The sequence below is a fragment of the Nyctibius grandis genome, chromosome 1, assembly GCF_013368605.1.
Source record: "Nyctibius grandis isolate bNycGra1 chromosome 1, bNycGra1.pri, whole genome shotgun sequence".
In the NCBI taxonomy this organism is placed as follows: domain Eukaryota; kingdom Metazoa; phylum Chordata; class Aves; order Nyctibiiformes; family Nyctibiidae; genus Nyctibius; species Nyctibius grandis.
The window spans coordinates 107,985,965-107,999,444 of NC_090658.1; the positions used below are offsets into that span (position 1 = coordinate 107,985,965).

At 37.7% G+C, this 13,480-nt stretch overlaps 1 protein-coding gene across 1 annotated transcript in view; it reads left to right on the forward strand.

Moving 5' to 3' along the window:
* Positions 1 to 13,480, forward strand: part of CSMD1 (CUB and Sushi multiple domains 1) — a 1,320,281-nt gene that overhangs the window by 1,121,419 nt on the left and 185,382 nt on the right. The window contains 2 exon segments of the mRNA XM_068415956.1: positions 2,873 to 2,986; positions 4,670 to 4,765. Of these exon segments, the coding sequence (XP_068272057.1) occupies positions 2,873 to 2,986; positions 4,670 to 4,765 (210 nt within the window).

Sequence of the window (13,480 nt, forward strand, 5' to 3'; positions counted from 1 at the left end):
ATTGCTATAACTTTACTTCTAGTTGATGATAGTTTGCACAAAGGATGCCATTGCAGCAGTAAAGACTAACTGCACACTGGGCTGCATTAGGATGTGTTTTCAGTGTCTAGAGCTTGAGGATGGTGAAGATAGGGTTTGAGTGTTTAAAGGTAAGAATCAGTGGGAAGTCCAACAAGGCAGGCACCATTGTGGGAGTCTGTTATAGACCACCCAACCAGGATGAAGAGGCAGACAAAATATTCTATAAGTAGCTGGAATAAGCCTCACAATCGCTAGCCCTTGTTCTCATTGGGGACTTCAACTTACCAGATGTCTGCTGGAAATCCAATACAGCAGAGATGAAACAGTCCAGGAGTTCCTGGAGTGTGTGGAAGATAACTTACTGACACAGCTGGTGAGTGAGCCAGCTAGGGAAGGCACCCCACTGGACCTGTTGCTTGCAAAGAGAGAAGGACTTGCAGTTGGAGGCTGTCTTGGGCATAGCAATCACGAAATGATAGAGTTTTCAATTCTTGGAGAAATAAGGAGAAGGGTTAGCAGAACTGCTACCTTGGAGTTCCGGAGGGCAGACTTTGGCCTGTTTAGGAGCTTGGTGGACAAAGTCCCTTGGGAGGCAGTCCTGAAGGGCAAAGGAGTCCAGGAAGGCTGGACACTCTTCAAGAAGGAAATCTTAAGGGCGCAGGAGCTGGACATCTCCATGTGCCAAAAGACAAGCCAGTGGGGAAGAAGACTGTCCTAACTGAACAGAGAGCTTTGGTTGTAACTCAGGAAAGAAAAGGAGAGTTTATGACCTTTAAAAGAAGGAGCAGGTGACTCAGGAGGACTACAAAGATGTCGTGAGGCTATGCAGGGAGAAAATTAGAAGGACCAAAGCCCAACTAGAACTTAATCTGGCTACTGCCATAAAAGACAATAAAAAAAGTTTCTGTAAATACATTAGCAACAAAAGCAGGGCCAAGGAGAATATCCATCTTTTATTGTATGCAGGTGAAACATAGTGACAAAGGATGAGGAAATGGCTGAGGTACTTAATGCCTTCTTTGCCTCAGTCTTTAGGAGTAAGACCAGTTGTTCTGCAGGTACCCAGCCCCCTGAGCTGGAAAACAGGGACAGGGAGCAGAATGAAGGCCCCATAATCCAAGGGTAAGTGGTTAGCGACCTGCTACACCACTTAGACACACACGTCATTGGGGCCAGATGGGATCCAGCCAAGGGTACTGAGAGAGCTGGTGGAAGTGCTCACGAAGCCACTTTCCATCATTTATCAGCAGTCCTGGTTAACTGGGGAGGTCTCAGTTGACTGGAGGTTAGCAAATGTGACACCCATCTACAAGAAGGGCCAGAAGGAGGATCTGGGAGACTACAGGCCTGTCAGTCTGAACTCGGTGCTGAGGAAGGTTATGGAGCAGATCATCTTGAGTGCCATGTTTATAGTTTTGAGCTTCCAAATTACAAGGCACAGATTGTGAAAATAGAACAAGCACAACAGAAAGCCAGTAAGATGTTTAGGAGGTTGTTGGAAAAGTTAAAGGAAGTTCAGCCTGGAGAAGATAAGTGAAGGAGACCCTTTCTTCCAGAAGTATGCGGTAAGAGAAGATGTGGTAGTAGTCACAAGTTGTAGAACAACAAATTCCAACTAAGCGTAAGGAAAACATTCTGGAACAGGCTGCCCAGGGAGGTTGTGGAGTCTCCTTCTCTGGAGATATTCAAAACCCACCTGGACATGACCCTGTGCAACCTGCTCCAGGGGAACCTGGTTTAGCAGGGGGTTGGACTAGATGATCTCCAGAGCTCCCTTCCAACCCGAACCATTCTGTGATTCTGTACGATGACAGTGATGAAGAACAGGTAGCTCAAAAATAATTTTTGCCGATTTTCAAGATTTGCTCAGAAAAAGACCCGAGCAACCTAAGATAACTCCAGAGTTAGACCTTCTTTTAAAAATCAGGAGATTGGACTACAATTTGTTTAAAAAAAAGTTAAAAAAATTAAGAACTGTACAAGAAAGTTGGAAAATACAACTGTACAGAAATTGTGCTGCATTGAAGACCCATGGTTTGTATATCGAATCTGGTATAGGTATAATTTTAAAACAGATTCCTCCCTATTCAATAAAATATGGGTGGCTACAGTGACAAAGTAATATTTTTACTGACTTGATTTTACTGTTTCATGTTTATATTGCTATCTGATATTTGAATTCAGTGAACCATTTGATATTTACTAGTGAGACATATTGTATAATTAAATTATTTATTTCTTTAAATTATTTACAGCTGAAGTGCAAATTAAGTATAGCAATATGTCAAAACTGGTAACACACTGATATTTTTAATATTTGATCAGTTTTTAAATTTTTTTTCTGATAAAATAAGCACTATACAAAGTTACAAAAATAGCCAAATCAATAAGATTAAGATGTCTTCCTCAAATTAAACTGGATAGGAAACTAATCATGTGTGATAATAGATGCTCCCTAACAGTTGCTAAGATTGGTAATGACATTTCGGTAAAAAAATTTCGGTTTTAGATATTACATTTTCTTATTCTCATAGGTACCTATGCAATAAGGAACAAGACTTGTTTGACTTGTCACTTTTGGGGAAAGAGTGATTTAATTATCTTTTCTTTTAATTAAAAATAAGGAAATAACGAAAAGCACATCAGATTCTTATTACTTGTGTTTAATGCAGCTGTTTTACCATGGTAAACAATAAATTAACTTGGAAAGGATTCATGCAGGAATCCACCGGTAACTAAGACAAGCAAAAATACCTCATTAAATTTGTTTTTAAAGACTAGGTTCTTGTTTTATCTTCTCTCTTTTTATTTTTTTTCTCTCTTTTTTTCTTTCCTTTTTTTTTTAATGTAGTTGTGTTTGGACAATTTGCCTATTTTCAGACAGCTTTGAATGATGTGGCAGAATTATTTGATGGAGAAAACTCTCAAGCTAGACTTCTTAGTTCACTGTCTGGATCCCACTCAGGTAAGTAATAAAGAAAAGTAGCATATATTTCTTACACAGTTCAGTATGTAAAAAATAAATCAGGAGAATTTTATTAATTTCATTTGGAAATATAATAATAAAATCATTGGAACAGGATGCCAAGGAAAATGGGAAACCCTTCTAAATCTTTGAATCAAGACAGTCTTCCTGTACATATAATTTAGGCAAGAACTGATCACTGGGATGAGTACAGAAATAATTGAATGAAAATCTCAGATCTTGTATGTAAGAGGGCAGATTGGACGGTATAATTACCTTCTCTGCCCCTAAACTCTGTGAATTACACATCTACATTTTCTGAATGTCTAATTTGAACACAAATTACTTGTATTCACAAAATGCAATTATCTGTATGCAAACATGCTCTTAGACTAAAAGCAGGACAGCTGTTGCATTCAGGTAACTATAGTAAAATGTTGACCCCATAAAATAATAATTAAACTTATATGGATTTCAGCATGGCCAGAATTTCCAATGTATGACTATATTCATCTCAAGTGGATAATCTCATCTCAAGTGAATCCTAGCTATTTCTGTCATAATAATACTTCACAACGCAATTTTAAAATTTGTTTAATTACTGGCAAGAGTTCAGCAACAAAACAAAATATTTACTTTTTAATGTTTAAATTTAAGAGACAACTCATCTAAGCACCCAATTTTACTGATCAAACCTATAAAAAAGTTGAAACTAATGTCTGTCTTCACAGCAGATATTTGAAAATAATTGAAGGGAATTTAAACATGTAATTTTTACTTATTAATTGTGACATATCTGATTTACATTGGTTTAGGATAGGATTCTGTTACATGGATTTGCTAGTTACAATAATATAAAACTAAGTAAAAGAATTATAAATCCTATTTACCCAGTTATCTAAGATATTTTAAATAAGTGCACTATCATTCATTTTAATAGAATTTGCTAAAATATGGGTTGATATAATCTAATGAGAATAAAAAAAGCTGTTATATTGAGTGGCATCCTTGTAGTGTAAAAGTACTGTAATTTTGTCTGTAGTGATTCATTACTGAACTTTTATCATGATTGTAGATATATATCTCGGGAAATGAGATAAAGTATATTAAACATCTTTATTAAATCTCAAGTCAATATATAAAATTTGAAATGCTATTAGAAAGTTAATAATGTAATATAGTTCATGTGTGACCATATATTTTATTGAAGCAACTACATAAAACAAATCATGGATTTGTTCTCTCTCATTTCAATTCTAGTTTTGAAATGGTAAACATCACATGAAGATCTCCCGGGACATTTTTCAAATACTTTTGATTGTTTAATGTGTTTTAAAAGGCAAGGTAAAGCTCTCAGTCACAGAAAAAAATTAACCAAAAATTTTTCTGATTATTTTGGCCCCAGATGGCAGTAGGATTCCCCAGAGAAGTAGTTTATTTAAGCTCTAGTTCCAACAGCTGCAGTAAATGTCAGAAAGTTTATGTTGCTGAATCATGAAGTCTTTTTATTCTGACACGTTTTCAAACCTCCAATGGCAAATTTAATTTTATACACTGTTTTCTCTAAGTATAGAGGAAAACATAAAACTATGTATTTTAACAGTATATTTTATTACATACTGAAGAGTTGTAACTGTTGTTTCTCTTTTGCATATTTAATTTATTTTCTGTTTTCATTTGTAGGAGAGACATTGCCTTTGGCTACATCTAATCAAATTCTTCTGCGATTCAGTGCTAAGAGTGGGGCATCAGCCAGGGGGTTCCACTTTGTTTATCAAGGTAAACATGTCTGCTTTTGGTGGAAGACACTGGTGCCAAACTCACACAGTGTTATTATTTTGAATTCTTCTTAGGTCTTAAAGTATTTCTTTAAATATGAGTGTAGTCTTAACCTTTTTCCAGCCATCAGGGATTTCTCCTGATGGTAGACTGGCTTCATAATGGCAGTTGTCTCCGCCGGTGAATCCTACCTGGCCGCACGGACTTGAATATGTCCAGCCCCTCTCAGCAGTTTGTAATCTGTTGCTCCCTTACTGCTGAATGTTCAGGTTGTCCTCAAACTGTAGAAGTATGTGGTGAGGACTGTGAAGGCAAGACAAAAAAGACATTTAATACTTAAATATTTTCTGCATCATTTGTGATTAGGTTGTTCACACACCTCCCCTAATGCATCAACATTCTGTGATTCTGTGTACATATCCACATGCATTTTGAACTACCCTTTGTTATTAGCATACCTGTAGACTCTTTTTCCCTAGTGTCCCTTGCTAGTTTTTGCTCCAGCTGGACTTGGGCACTCCTGATTTTTGTTTCTAAGTAGTTGAGCAATGCTGTCATACTCCTGATTTATTACCTGTCCTTGCCTCCACTTGTGGTATGTTCCCTTTTTGTGTTTATGCTGTTTGAAAATCTCCTGGTCTAGACCTGCAGACTTTCTGCCCAAATTCCCAGTCTTCCCTCCCAATGGGATAATTTGTTCCAAGGTTCTCAAATTTCTCTCAAAAAAATCACCAGTATCACAGAATCACAGAATCACAGAATGTTAGGGATTGGAAGGGACCTCGAAAGATCATCTAGTCCAATCCCCCTGCCGGAGCAGGATTGCCTAGACCATATCACACAGGAACGCGTCCAGGCGGGTTTTGAATGTCTCCAGAGAAGGAGACTCCACAACCTCTCTGGGCAGCCTGTTCCAGTGTTTGGTCACCCTCACCGTAAAGAAGTTTTTCCTCATATTTATGTGGAACCTCCTGTGTTCCAGCTTGCACCCATTGCCCCTTGTCCTGTCAAGGGATGTCACTGAGAAGAGCCTGGCTCCATCCTCATGACACTTGCCCTTTACATATTTATAAACATTAATGAGGTCACCCCTCAGTCTCCTCTTCTCTAAGCTAAAGAGACCCAGCTCCCTCAGCCTCTCCTCATAAGGGAGATGTTCCACTCCCTTAATCATCTTTGTGGCTCTGCGCTGGACTCTCTCTAGCAGTTCCCTGTCCTTCTTGAACTGAGGGGCCCAGAACTGGACACAATATTCCAGATGTGGCCTCACCAGGGCAGAGTAGAGGGGGGAGGAGAACCTCTCTTGACCTGCTGACCACACCCCTTCTAATACACCCCAGGATGCCATTGGCCCTCCTGGCCACAAGGGCACACTGCTGGCTCATGGTCATCCTGCCCCTTCATGCCTGTTCCTTAGAAGAGTCTATGTACCAACTTCATGAATATACCAAAGTCTGCTCACCTTAATTCCAATCTTCTGTCGGTTCCTCAACTTCATCGTCTTGTGGTCCTTGCAACCCAAGCTGGCATCTATACCTACATGCACAACAGCTCTTCTCTGTTTGTGAGCAGCTGGCCAGGTTGTAGCTACTTAATTTAATTATCTGACAGAAATGTCTATTAAATCTAACCAGTGTTTCACTTGACTAAAATGAATAGGGAAAAGACCATAGAACTTATTTTCTAATCACAGTGACTATTATATTCAGTTTTGAGCAAAAGGAGATATACATCTTTATTTTGTATTGAGTTGGATGTGAGTTGCTAGACTGCTATGGACCACAGGAAGCACACAGTTGATGTCTATAAAAGCCAGATTTCCCTGAGATGAGGGTGAAAACTTGCCACTGGGTAGCATTTGAAATGGGCATTGGAAATCCACTCAGAATTGCTAGATGCATTTTGGAATTAAATAAATCAGTAAAAATAAAATCAGTAGATTTGTTACACGATATCAACATTACAACAATTTCTGATTTATATTCAGACATTATAATGACAGAGAAAATAGGTCTTGTGATGCTGGTGAAGAAATATCCAGTTACCTGAAACAAATATTAAAAATAAAATTAAAGATTTTATACTTTTATACTTAATTGTATACTTAACATTTATTTTATACTTAATTTTTGCCCATCCAATTACAGTTACAATATGAACTAGTGATGATTTTCTAACAAAAACAATAGAAAAGTTTTTTGGGGATTTGTTCTGTACTGACAGTTATTCACTTAACGAGTACAGCATAAGAGCTGTTATGAGAATCTTTGTTACATTAGCCTAAAGTCTTTATCTCTAGAAGTACTGTTCATTTCAGCTTTCTCAAGACAAAGAAAATTAACAGAAAAATAAATAAAATATTTTCAAGTACTTATGAATATCTCAGTTCTGCATATGTATAGGCAGCATAATGTCATTGAAATAATATAGCTGTGCTTCAACATGTTTTACCACCTATGGTTTCAGAGTTAGTTTGACTGAAGTTAGCCTGGATTCTGCATCAGACACTATTCCTCAGTGTAACACTATAAAGAGAAGGTAAAAGCGCCGAAGACATTTTCAAGGTTACCTCATGAATATCTGTAGCTCAGGTCAAGGTTTTGGGGAGTTTGCTTAATTGTATCGGTATTGCTCAGTACTCCCAGTTGATGTTACAAGAGTTTTTGTTCATGCTGCTAAGAAATCCTGTGTTCTTGGAGAGTTTGGACAGAAAATTGGTAGGGCAGAGTCCATGAGGCAGTTTCAATATTGAAGGGCAGGTGGCAGATGTAAGATTTGTAGGTCACTTCCTGACACAACTGAATTTGAGGCGGTATTATGTGCATGTCTGCACACCACAGTTGAAATACAAGAATGAGACAGCATGCCCAAGTCTGTTAGCACGCTGCTAGGCAGCTTAGTACACTAAGTCGATCCATGTGTCTTAGAAAATGCAGTCTGGCAACACCTGGAGCAGTGCTTACAGGTCCATTGACTGTACAGGCAACAAATTCAGTCCCAAAGGGGCTTCTGGGCAGCTCACTAGATGTATTGCATACACACACACACGACAAGCTTAATGAGAGTCATTGAACATTGTGGTTTGCTGTATACTAGCTTTTCAGCTTTACTAAATTCAAGTGTAAAAGTAGTTTTGGATAGTTTTAAATAGTATTATCAAGATTCATTTTTAAAAAAATATGTGTTTTTTTTACCTTGGAGCACAGTCATGGTTTGACACAGCAAATTAATGGAAAGAACAGTCACACCTCAAGAATAGTTGTAAGGAGCTTGTTGGGACTGTTCAGACTCCTTCTGGATGGCTTTTTTAAGCCTTCTTACTTCTGCGTTTATCAAAAGGTATCACCATGGCTGCACATTCTACTTTGGATATAGCTCAAGATATCAGTAGCTCCCCTTTTTACACATCAAAAGCATCACTTGCATTTAAATGTATCATACACAATTAATTGGAAAAGAGAGGAAATATAAACTTCTGGAATTAGAAAACAGCTTTCAGTATTTGAGTTCTTATCAGCCATTTGCATATGAATGACACCTTTCTCTCTTATTCTATTTGGTTTTCAATTGCCTGAAGTCTTTAGTTATTTTTTTTCTGCTTTTAAAGAATTCATAGTGATACAAAGCCTCAATTCTATTAACTATATGTACACACACACACACAAACACATATATCGCTGTTGAACAGTAAGTCTCCAGGTAAGTACAATGATATGCCTCATTTCAGTCATTTATTTAGACGACATTTTTTAGCAACTGTAAGAAATAGATTTTAACAAATGAGAAGTGTTCTCTGCAGCAGCAGAAAATGAGTCAGGCAAAGCCACTTTATTTGTTTCAGAAGAATTGTGAAGCTATTTTAATATCCAGGCTTTTTAACATATTTTAAAATATAACTTAAGAGCTTTATTTAATATACACGTGTATATACATATATTGGTTAATGAGTTAGTCGTATTTAATAAGCTCTATCATTCTGAGATTTTTCTCTCGTCTTTTGAAACATGTGATCGTATTTCCAATGACCACTTGCTTGCTAACCTTTTAAATTCCCCAGAGAATAACATCTGCTGTCACATTGAACACGGTAATCTGGTCTGCAAAGTCAATCATTTTATTTATTGCCCTCTATTCCAAGTTGACCTTCTCCCCTGTTCACTTTTCCACTGGGCTGATTTCAATTTCGTTTCACATCAGTATGAAACATTTACTAAAAGATGGCAGATAATTGCTATAGAAAATTGAATGTCTCTGTGATACAGCTTGAGCAGTCTAGATTGCTAATGCTATAGGCAAAAGCTAGAAGAAAGACTAGAAAGGAAAAAAGTTATAGCTTGCATTATTTCACATTCTTGTTTGAGCAAGCAGCAGATAAGTTTTGTAGCTTTTGATTCAGATTTAATGGCTTTTGCAATGCCACTTTCTCAAAAACTTCTTTTTAGCTGCATATGTCATCTGTGCCTTCATTTCTTTTTCTCTGATGACCACATTTCCTTGTATTTCATAGGATAGATAAAGGGTATCTGTAATATCAGGCTGAATGAATATCCAGTCTTTCAGAATATTAGGGTCAGATGTGTTGAAATATGCCAGGAACAATCACATTTAAGATGACTGGGAATTATATTTTTTTTCAGGTTTATCTTATGCTTGTTTTCCTGCTATGACATCACCTAAGAAACAATAACATACATTTTTATATAGCTGAGGCTGCAGCAGTACAGAGTTCTTTCCCTAAAAAGCAAAGTAATGACCTTTCTACCACCCAAAAAATTATGGATTTTTAATGCTTTTCTTCCTTTGCTTGCTCTACCATACAAATACATGGATTAGTTTATGAGGTCAAATGAGATTTTAAAGAGGACTATTAAGAAAGTTAGCATATTAGGGTGGGGAAGGACTGCGGAAGAAAGACAAAGGGGAATAACAATAAAAGAGAAATGTGTCTTTAACAATTAAGTTGATCCAATCTGTGACAAGAATAAAATACATAGCCACACACTTACTGCTGAGTGTAATTAGAGAGCAGAACTAAGACTGTTAGTAGAATTTTCCATATGTGTTACCACGACACATTGTGTCCTGGTTCACAGCAGGCTTCCTGTTGAGGTGGTTGATGCCCCAAGCCTGTCAGTGTTTAAGATGCATTTGTACTATGCCCTTAATAACATGGTTTAACTTGGTCAGACCTGAATTGATCAAACTGTTGGACTAGATGATCGTTTTAGGTCCCTTCCAACTCAGATAGTCTATTGGTGTGGAGGCACTCCAGCTCAGCTGCCGGCCATGTCACCTTTTAGAGGAACACACCTATTTTCCCAGTTTTGTATTCATGTTTGAAACTGTACTGCATTTTGCCATGGATTACTTAAATCTAAATTCCATTTTAAGCAGTATGGAAGTACCTCACTTTGTTGTTATGTCTGGCTTGCATTACATTTATTCTTAAGGTGGTTATTCTTAAAACAGGACAAAAAAAAAGGATTAGAAAAATGGTGCCTCTTATAGTGAATGGCATGGTTTATTTGTACATCTTTAGCATTCCTTATCTCACTGTAACCATTAACAGAGTTTTAGTAAAAATTGTGAAAAACTGAGCAAAATGTCATTTTTGACATGGAATTGAGTGTTTTCTGCTGACAATAGAATAATCTGACACAACTCCAGCCGTGGATCTTTGTGCCTGCCATGGCCATTTTACTTATTGTCTGCTGTCAGTAAAATGCCAGCTTTCGGTCCGAAGAGGAAGCACATAGCAGTACTTCTGCTACATGAACTAGTTTAAGAGTGTTCCTAAACTGTCCCTACATTTGCTATAATGGCAGAGATAGCTTGCTTACAGGAAAATAACTTTCATAAGGCAATATTATAATGAAACCAGATTATTTGACATCCTTTGTTGAGAGGTGCTGAAAATGGTAGTTGCTCAAAAAAATCTGTTTGGATTACAAGTGCGTGTATGCAAATTGCCAGCTATGATTACTGATGATTACAGGATATTCTTTAATCTGATTCTTAAAAAGTGTCCTTTACCTTTGCACAGCTGTTGTAGGGATTCTCCAGATGTGGACTCCAGGTGAGAGTTAGAGCATCTGAGCAAGGATTTTCTTCTGAACTTCCCCCCTTTTGAGGAAGTGGGTGAAATAATAGAGAAAGGTAGCATTCCCATAAAAGGCTGGGCAAGAGTTTCTTCCACACAGTGAATGAAAAATACTCCAGGAGTGATGCTGAAATTTTCAGTCAGGTCATATAGCCTCTTAGGAAGACAGGTAAGGTTTAGACACATGTAAAGCTAAAAGTTTAGTAGCAGGCGGCTGTAGCGGTCACCTGTGTGGGAGGAGGTCACAAGCTACCATGTGCCATTCACAAACAACCTCCTCTGAAGCTGATATAAACAATCTCTCACATGCCAAAACTTTCACCAGTCAGAGGAGCATGTAGTGCCTGTTCTCCAAGATATCTGAGAAAGTGTCAATTGCTTCAAGTCAGAGATGCTTCTGGGGATGTGCTGCTGGAGATGGTGCTGGAGGCACTGTTGGAGAGACGCTCTTGGAAAGAGGCTCTCCATGACAAAGACACAGCACTTCTAAAGGGACTGGGTAACCCATGCTGGAGTGAGAACACCTCAGAGGGGTTGGTGGCCTGTGAAAGACCTCTTCTGCAGTAGTGGGACATCTCTGAACAACTGCAGCCCATGGGTGACCCACGCTGGAGCAGGAACACTAAGAAACAGAGTGACATGAAAAAGTGAAGCAGCAAAAAGCAGGAGAGAAAAAGAGTAAAATGCTAAGTACAGCAGAGGAAAACAAAGAAGCAAAAAGAGAGCACATGACCCCAACCTCCTGTGCTGCCTCTTACCTCACTGGTGAAACTAAGATGTACACAAGGAAGTTGAGACAAGGAAGGAGGAGGATAGGTGTTAGACTGAAGTTGAGCCTGGAGAGAGGGAAGGAAAGTTCTTTACTTAGGTGTTTGGTTGTTTGTGTCCTCTGTCTTCTTAACTCCTGAATCAGTGATCAGAGGTTTGTGTTAATTGGTAACAAATTAAATTAAGCATAATTAAGTATAAATTCCCTGAGTCAAAACTGGTTTGTCCACAACAATGCATTGAATGTTTTGCTGTCACATGATTGTGAATGATTTATCTCATGACCGAAATTCCCATTTGAGCAAGTAGTCCTGACTAAGGGATGGATTAATGCCTAATCATGGGGCAGAAGCTGTAGTTCTAGGCATATGACAGTCATGTGGCTGGATGTGTAAGCAGCCATCATCACCTAGTCAGTTGTGAAGTTATTATACAACAACAACAAAAAAATGTTTGAATAAAATAGAGCTTGTACAGTAGACCATTTGACAGAGAAAATGCTATCAGTCCCAATAAAAGAGAATAAAAAGGAGCAGGCTGGGTCAGTTGAATTGACCTGGCAGGCTGCATCTGGTCTGCAGGTTACAATCAGGAAGAACTGTGACTGTGTGAAATCCTTGAACTATGGTTTCTTCATTATCCTTCCACAAGTGCAGAACAATTTTCTGCCATAGTTAGAACTGTATGCATGAACAAGTTTCACAGAGCAGCTGGGTTATACTGAGGTCCTGTTGCAAACTTAATCACAAAATCCTGTTTATTTGAACAAAGTCAGGTATATTAAACTTACTGAAAGGGAATTGGTTTGTTTATACTATGTAAAGTATTTAACCATTTTAAAAACTTGAAAAATATATTTGCTTTTGTTTTGCTGTATAGTGTAGTTGTCATTTCAGGAGCATGTTAGTTTACTTTTGACCATTTCTTTCAATCTTGGATGCATTTTATAACTTTCTTAAGCTTTCAAGGCTAAAGTCCTCTGCAACCATCTAACCTACTGATTTAGAAGAAAATATGTTTTACTATATCTGTATGACCTTGTCTGAAAAATCAACCTGCTGCATATTAATAAAAAGAGCATGTATTGTACTGTTATTGCTAGTACCAATTCTTTCTAAACACTCTTTGAAAAAGCTTTTGTCTACATCCAATAATACTTGCATAAACTTAACTGTTATTCTCAGGAGCAATACAGAAAACTGGTAGAACATAATGTTAATGTAGTCATAAATGAGTACTTCCAATGTTCTGCTAAAACATGTTGCATATTTCATGCTAGATTTAAGATAGGATGGATTTCAATTAGTGTTCTGCATCCAACTTGTCAATATATGTTAACTTCTAGAGCATTTACCAGTACTTAAAACTACTACGCTTAAATAATTATGATTCTGAATAGAAGAAATGACAGTATAAGAAATAAGAAAAGCGTAAAGCTATCAATATGAAAATAAGTATATATAGGCTCCACACACCTTGTCTTTTACTTAGTGACCAGGGTAGCTGAACAAGTGTGTGTGTGTGGGGGGGGGTGTGTGTGTCCATGTGTGCACATGAATAGATGGAAATATTGCTCTTCACTGTTACAGGCCAGTAAAGAAAATTAAATATAAAGGTGTAAAATAAAATTTAATATAACTGTGATTCTGTTTACACTAGTCTTAAAATAGGTTAGTAAGCCAGAACCACCATGGTTGGAAATCTGCCAGGAACAAAGTCTAAATTCCCTTTTCCCCCCCGCCCTGTGCCATGAGAATGAACCGAATGAACCGAATGGCAGGCAATTTTCATGGTGTTACTTATTCATACCTAGATCCAGTGATCCCCTGAAACTAATTTTTGAAGAA